Source organism: Drosophila eugracilis, unplaced genomic scaffold (genome assembly GCF_018153835.1).
Source record: "Drosophila eugracilis isolate 14026-0451.02 unplaced genomic scaffold, ASM1815383v1 contig_297, whole genome shotgun sequence".
In the NCBI taxonomy this organism is placed as follows: domain Eukaryota; kingdom Metazoa; phylum Arthropoda; class Insecta; order Diptera; family Drosophilidae; genus Drosophila; species Drosophila eugracilis.
This window is the reverse complement of record NW_024573148.1, coordinates 13,869-22,226: the sequence shown is the minus strand read 5'-3', so window position 1 is coordinate 22,226 and position 8,358 is coordinate 13,869. Positions and strand designations below refer to the sequence as shown.

Genomic DNA, 8,358 nt, shown 5'->3' with positions numbered 1-8,358 from the left:
CCAACAAAACAACCATGTATAAGCAATACAAAAAACAATTCCTTTTACCTGGGAATTAGCAGTCAAGCCTGTTGAAATCTAAAGTCGGAAACGTTTGTGAACCAAATTAAAATATTATTAAAATTTTTTTTTGTTTTATTATTATTTATATACATTATAATATACAAATTAATTTTTTTAAATCGTATATTTATACAAATATTATACTTATAATAAATACTTTTCTAATGTTTGTGGCTTATCTCTAAATTCATTTAATGAGTTGACTTGTTTATGCTTTCCATTTCTAATATCTCTTGAATATCTATTTTCAAGCTCTAAAAAATGTATACCATTAAAGAAAGGATGTTTTATTGATATCGTAATATGGTCATTATGATTTGATAATATAAATTTCGTTTTATTATTTTTGCGTTATCCTCACTGTCATTACGGCAAATAATATTCTAGTGTACCCTACTTGTTGCTATTTGTGTGCCCTTGATCTGAACATTGTCGTAACACCATATAGTGGGGTACCAATAAGTAAAACATTTTTATAATGCTTAATGCTTCATCCATTTTATAACATTCATGGCGTATATCTAAATGTATCAAGAACAATCGACTTTTAAAATTATTTTCACTTTTAATATTTTTTGAACCAGAATTTGTAGTATTTATTTATTGGTAAACAATTGTAAAAGTTATGGAATAACACCGGTATGGATTTATGTAGTCTATACTCCACGTTACATTCAGAATGAGCTGCACCCCTAAAGAAACTTGTTAAATGACAATGATATTTAACTCTATCATCTAAGAACATTTTTCTTACAAATATGAAAATTTAATGAATCCTTAAGATAAAACTCATCTTCTGGATTAATTTTATACGATATTAATTTTTCTAAAATTGATCATGCGTTACTATCTGTTTTTATTAAAAATTTAATTAAAAAATTGTTGGCTTACTTCAATATTAAGAGTCAGCGTACAAGCCGAGTGAAACCTGAAGCTGTTTGCAATATAGGGTAAACTCCGGAGTGTTTTTGTCTAATTCCGATAGTCTGGGCACCTTTCCGCTACAAACATTGCACAGCCACTGTAGTCTCTTCTGAAAGTCAATAATCTATATTTTTTAAGCTCTAAAAATATAATACCATTCTATGTTTTATTGATATTCTGTATGGTCATTATGATTTCATAATGTAAAATCAATACCCCAAAGAATTCACGCATCACACACCCCCAGGGATCTTGTGCGTTTTCTTCTACGAAGCGTTTCCAGCTGTCCTCCTTCGCCCTTAGGATGAGCTTCTTGTAATCGGCTGAGGCTTGCCTCAGCACGACCACAAGAAGCTCAGCTGCATCACCGTCTCCTCGACGGCTGGCGTTTTGAAGCCGGCAGCGAAGTCTCCGCATTTCGCGTCTCTCCGTATTCAGGCTGGCGCTCCACCAGCCTGGCTTCCTTCTCCTTGGCGATCTCGGCGTCCTCCTTCCCAGTGCGAGATCACACACATCGTGGACCATGCCGCGCAGGGTCGAAAATTGCCGGTCCAACGGCGACTGCAAGATGTCTTCCGGAATATCGGCTAACCGACTCACCATCTCCTGTTCGAACAACTGCTAGTGAGCATTGGAGATGTTCCAGGACGGCACAGGAGCTAAGCTCTCATCGACGCGCGTGGTCGTTGGTGTTGCCACTACGGTAATCATGTTATGATCACTCAACTCGCACACTTCCACTCTCCACTCGAACGTGGCCCACATTGATGCTGCATAGTTAGCAATTGTTACGTCGATTTCACTACGCGCATGGTAGGTATCAAACGTGAATACCAGGCTAGGTTTAGGGCAACGGCTCCACTCTCCAGCATCCACTCAGACAGCAGCTCACCCCGGCTGTGGTTTGCATGTCCCTCGGGACTCCGAGGGAGTTTACAAAACCACAGGGGGAACGCTGCATTCGCGTCGAGTCCCAGGCTTGCGGGGATTCTGCTGCCCAGCAGCACTGAGGTACCGCTCTAGATCGGTGTCGAACTGGCAGTATAAGGAGCAAAGGAAGATTGAGCCAAAACTCACTGCATTCCCGTCGAGTCCCAGGATTGCGGGGGTTCTGCTGGCCTGCAGCAGGACCGCATCCATGTACCTGAGGTACGGTTCTAAATCGGCGTCGAACTGGCAGTATACGGAGCAAAGGAAGATTGAGCCAAAACTCCCTTCAACGCTCACGCATACGCCATAGTCAATGGTAAGGGTCGCGATCGGCATGCAGATGACATTCTGGTGATCCTTGATGCCTTGCCTCTCCGGTCGGCGTATATTCTCATTCCTTCCGGCAGCACATCACTCGTCCCGCTACCAACGTATGGTTCCTGCAACAGTGCAAACAGACATCCAGACTCCCTCAGGCGGACTGCGAGTTCGATAGTCGCAGCCCGACCCCGACCACAGTTTGCTTGGATGAATCTAAACATTAGTGTTTAGAATTCACCCTAGCCAGAACTGCCGCATATACCGGGCAGCTCGGGGACAGCATGCTGTGCCCCGAGGGGTGCCCGTAGAACAGGCAGTTCCGGCAGTCCACCGGGTTGGTGCAACTTCGCGCGCTATGGCCGGGCTGTCCGCACTGTCTGCAGACATTTTCTTTTTGCTTACAATCTGCAATTTTGTGGTTGAAGCCAACACACCTATGGCAGGCGTACGTTCGAACAAGTGCCCTGCATCGGTGGGAGAACCACTTGATATAAATTCTTCCACCTTCTAGCAGCTCAAGCACTTTCGGCTCGCACTCGAGAGTCACATTAATCGTGGCTTCGTCTGCGACCGTCCAGGGCTCGTTTTCAAGGTGCACCGCCCTGCGGAACTCCGCCTCCGGAATGTGCTCCTTGAGATTGTTCGCAAAAAGTTCCTCCATGAACTCCTGCGGGGCAATCTGTGTTGCCACGTCTTGAATTATCAGCTTCGGCCTCAGTGCAGAATTCTGCTTAACTTCGAGGCCTACTTCACTAAACTTCTTATTCGCAACTACTTTGCGAATTTCGCCTGATGAGGGGGCGCGGATTATGGCGCCGCCACGCGCAAGCCCTCTCACCCCATGCAGGCGAACACCAAGCGAAGGGGCGATCTCCTTGCGCACCTTTTCGGCTACCTCCTTAACCGAAATATTCGCTTCCGTTTTGTTTTGGTCAATCTACGTGCAGTCCCATCTGCTTCCATAATTCATCTTGAATATTTTTCTTCCAGCAATTTAACATAACCTTGTCATTTGCATCTCGCACTTGCCATTTATTCAGACCAATCCGATACGAAACATGCAATACGAATTCAAAAAATCGTATCCAAGAATGTAATGGACTCACTCCATATTGCAGAGTATTAGGCTTTGGCTTAAAAATGTCCGCGTTTGTGTCCTTCGTCATCAAAACAATTTTTGGAGTTCCACCACATATTGGACATGACTGGGTGGAATTCATGCCCATTAACACATTCAAAACCTTTCCGTCAATGAGCGTTAAATTGAGATCAAATGAAACTGTAATATTTCTGTCCGCAATTTCATTAAATATATACGGTGCCAAGGTTTGAACTTCATTCTCTACTCTGTTGTTTTCTTTTAATATGTGTTCTTTACTCTCCTTGGTAAATTCTATTTTTAATGGTCTACAAAATTTAATTGCCTGCGTGTTGATATTTAGCCACAGTATTCGTCCTGTACCATCAACCAATTTATTTGATATAAAAGACGAAATAAATAAGGATTGGTCATTTGTTTCTGGCTCGCTTCTTAAAAATCCCTGCTTTTATAAGCTTTGTCCAGACGATCCGTCAAACCCATAGCTTGTATCAAATTAACTTCAATTTATTTCTTGAAATTGAATAAATACTTCTTTTTGCAATGTTATGATCGTTTTTGCAGTGTGTATCAGCAAATTTTGCAATGAAACTTGGGCCATCGTGCAGCTTAGCTTTGTAAACTTTATCATTACTTGGCAATATAACACAGCCTTGTTTACGTATAAAATCAATAATGTTGTTGTACAAAAAAGTCTCCAGTAAAAATACTAAAGCGTCATCTTCAGAAATAGGCTCGAATTTTTTGGCAGATATGGCAGCTGCATGAGTGAGTAAATCAGTATGTTGCCTTCATCATAAGTTAAGCGTGGCCGACCTTTTGAACATTTTACTAATTCGACTCCGTTTTGCGACCACCTTGAATCCAAATCTCAAGCAATTCGTCGTGACTGAATTCGAACGTGTCTGTAACATCATCTAATATTTAACAAATGCGCAAAAAGGCGCAATAATATCCAGGCGCTGACAAGCCATTAGATGTCTCCTGGCATGCGAATGGGTCAGGGCAACCTTATACCATACTGAGGCACCAAATAGTGCACAAGGCACCATAAGTCCAGCGTATATGGCGCGCTTTGCACGGAGGCCAAGTCCCCAGTCTACACGCAAAACTCTTGCCAAACTGCCGACTACTCCTGCTAGGCGGTTACGTAGGGACGCAACGTGCGGGAGAACACTCAACCGTTCCCCAACTGTGATTCCAAGGTACCGGCAGCGTGTAGCCTTCGGTAGGTTTGCTCCAGCGAAGTTTACGGTGGGCGGTCTATTCGGCGATAGTCTTCCCTTTAGCAGCATACATACAGTCTTACTGGTGGAAACTGCAACGCCAACTTCCTCTCCCCAAGCGCCTACGATGGACATCAGATCCGCACCCTTCGTCTCGAGCCCAGATCTTGAGTTGGCCTCAACGATGAGCAGCAAGTCGTCTGCATATGCACTTACAGCACAGTGCGGTTCCAAGCGCTGGAGAAACAAGTCCATCATAAGGTTCCATATAAAGGGAACACTGATAGACCCTTGCGGGCAACCTCGTGTCACTGGAACAGTGACTTCTCCATACCTGTTGACCATACATGCACTCCTGTCCGAGAAGAAGCTCCTCCACAGGTTTGATTCTCGACAACCGGACTCGACGAGTGGTCGAGGTTTTTTTTTTGGGTTCTCGTTTGGGGGGTTGGGGGGTTTTTGGTCCTTCATTATTCCTTCCCCATTTTTTATTTTTTTTTTATTGGGGAGAATTTTTTTCGGGCTGGAATCAAAAAAAAAAATAAAAAATTTTTAAATATAAAAAAATTTTAAGGTAATCAAAAAAAAAGAAAAAAAAAATTTAAAAAAACTTAAAAAAAGAAAAAAAGGAAAAAAAAAAAAAAAAAAAAAAAAAAAAAAAAAAAAAAAAAAAAGGAGGAAAGAAAAACCTTAATTACCCCATTAACCTCCAATTTTGGGTAGGGCCTTTGTTCCCTCCTTAACCATCCTAGGGTCGGAGAAACAACACCGTTTTTTTTTTTTTTTTTTGCTTTATTATTTATTTTTTTTTTTTTTTTAAAGTAAAAAAATTAATAAAAAATTATTTTTTTTTTTATAAAAATTAAAAAAAAAAATATTATTTTTAAATTTTTCTTCAAAAAATAAAAAAATAGAGGGAAAAAAAAAATAAAAAAAAAAAAAAAAAAAAAAAAAAAAAAAAAAATATTAAAAAAAAAAAAAAAAAAAAATATTAAAAAAAAAAAAATAAATATTTTAAAAATATAAAAAATAAAAAAATTAATTAAAAAAAAAAAAAAACAAAAAAAAAAAAATTTAAATCCAAAAAAAAAAAATTAAAAAACCAAAGGAAGAATCAAACTAAAAAGAAAAATAATCCTTATAATTAATTTTATTTTTTTTTATTTAATATTAAAAAAATAATATTTTTATATATTTTTTTATTTTTTGGACCTCTAAAAAATTTTTCAAATATTTTTTTTTCAAGTTTATTTTATATTTTTTATATTTAATATTTTTTATTTTTATATTAAATTATCTATTTTTATTTTTTTTTTAATTAAATTAAATTAAAATAAATTTATTCAAAATTATTTTCAGGTAAGAAAAGCCCGCCGGACTAAAAGATAAGCTCGCTGTAAATATAACCGTTCTTTGATTCTTCTTTTTCCCATCTTTCTATTCCGCAAAATTCGTTTTAGTGAGGAATTCAAATTACAAAAAAAAAAATAATAATTGCATGCTGTTAATTTTTGTGTTGTAAAAAGTGAATACAAATTAAGAAAACAAACTCACGTGCATTTTCCATGACGAAAGATCGATCTCCCGGCGCTGGCGTGCTGAAACGGAATTTTGGGGGCTTTTCCCATAATTTTTGGGAAATTCTGAGACGTAATTAATTAATTTTTTTTTTTTTTTTTTGTAACACATCAGAGCTTTTCTTTCAGTGCTTCTTGCTCTGTCAAACCAAACTCACCAACCAAAACAAAAATAAAAAAAAAAATAAAAAAAAAAACAATCAATATTTCGAAGCGCCTTTCTAATTTTTTTTGGAACGTTTTAACATTTTTAGCTTTATTTACATAATTTATTTTTTTTTTTAGGTTTTCGTTTTCACCTTCGCATTTAGTTCTTTTATAATATTTTCCTAATACTGTTTTAGCTTCATTATAATTTTTAAGGATTATTTATTTGAATTCTCACTTCATTGTTTATAGTGTATTTCACTTAAAAAAATTTTGGTATAACCAAAAAAAATAAATTTTAATTTTTGTTTCTGCACATTTTATTTACATTTTCACGTTTTTTTATAGCTCGCAAGCATTGATCTTTGTTATTTAATAATTTTTTTATTATAGTTTTTTGTCTTATATTTTTCTCTGTGTACACGTGGTTTTTTTAGGGGGCTTTAGGTTAATTTCACGTTTTTCACTCCCACTAGGCTTTTTCCGCCCGCTGTTACCTCCAAAACTGCTGGCCCACGGAGTTGCCGATCCCTCGTTGGGATAAAAAAAATGCGCTCCGCGGGACACTTGAGAATCGCTGGGCCGGCTTAGGGTTTGCTACACCTGGATGCCGGGCCTATAGATGATCCACATGTAGGTGGGTTCTTCTAGGTAAGGCCGGTAACTCCTAAGGCTTCCTATTTCCGTCCTTCCTTCTTGGCTGGGCTGGCGGAATACAGTCGGCAGGTTGATTTGGGTAAATCTGAATAAATAACCCAAAAGAATTTAACCTCTGTGTGAGCAAACACCCACATGCCCAGGCTAGGAACTTACGTGCACAGGTCTTTCTGCTCTGGAGGTTGGATCGAATAGAATCTAAGATTTCAGAGCGGAAATCTATGTCGATCCAACCTTACGCCATCATAGGTAAATAGAGCTTTCCAGTGCATACCTGCATACAGCTGATAAGAAGCTGCATCTCGGATGGCAACTCTTAGTTTACCTAGTCGGTAATCTACGCTTACGGTCTTTGGCGCCAAATATAAAAACATTTGAATTTTTCTTTGGCTTCAGTCGCCAGTACAAAACTCCCCCGCTAAAATCAGACTAGGGTATAATTGAGAGAATACACTAGACTGATTCCGACTGAAGCTATTGCCGAATGTCTTTAGCGTGATATGTACCTACAACTTTTCCTTGGAGGTCTTCCAGTTCATAATAGAGGTTACCGATTTTTCTTCGAATCCGAGATTTTACAAACATTGGCCCGAATTTGGCGTTATATCCAGTTTGAAAGCAGCTTTGCTTAAAGTTACGTCGATATACCTCTTGACCTTCAGTATACGTAACATTACGAGTGCGGAGATCATAGCGCTTCTTGTTTTCCTCGTGCTTTCTATACATTTGCTCGCAAGCTTGTTTGCGAACTATTTCGAAAGAATCCTGCCTGTCAAATTGTAGCGAACGATCGTTTAAAAGATTTAAACGTCGGAGCAGAGAATAGGTCGAACCGGAGGTAACCATATGCTGTCCAAAAGCCATGTAGTACGGACTTGTTCCAAGGCTGGAGTGTATGGAAGACCTCAGCGCGCAAGATATCCGGCTCAGAACTTCATCCCAATCCTTCTGATCCGGGCGTATATACGCTCTAATGGCGGATATGACCGATCTATTTACACGCTCCGAGGCGTTAGCCTGAGGTGAATAAACAGCAGTCAGAGTATGATTAATGCTATATTCCTGCATCAATCCTCGAAACGCTTTCGACCGAAATTGGGACCCGTTATCTGACACCATTGTTTCAGGGACTCCAAAAGTCATAAACAGTTCACTGTCTAGATACTTCACAATTGCGCTAGAATCAATCTTCCTAACAGGTTTAAGGAAAACAAACTTTGAGAAGTGATCGAGGACGATAAAAATGCCCACGTTTCCACTTCGCGATCTGGGATAAGGCCCGAGAAAATCAACGAAAAGCCTTTGAAAGAACCGCTGAGTCTCCGGTGCTCTTCCCAAAGGAGGTCTGAGAACACAATTTGGTGCTTTCGTGCATTTGCAAACCTCACAAGCACTTATGTAGGCTCTTACGTCT

General features: G+C 39.0%; 1 protein-coding gene across 1 annotated transcript; it reads right to left on the bottom strand.

Moving 5' to 3' along the window:
- Positions 1 to 6,474: 6,474 nt before the first annotated feature.
- LOC121530146 lies at positions 6,475 to 8,025 on the bottom strand. The gene has a single exon (XM_041818508.1). The coding sequence runs from the start codon at positions 8,010 to 8,012 to the stop codon at positions 7,419 to 7,421; it is 594 nt and encodes a 197-aa protein (XP_041674442.1). The 5' UTR covers positions 8,013 to 8,025; the 3' UTR covers positions 6,475 to 7,418.
- Positions 8,026 to 8,358: the final 333 nt, after the last annotated feature.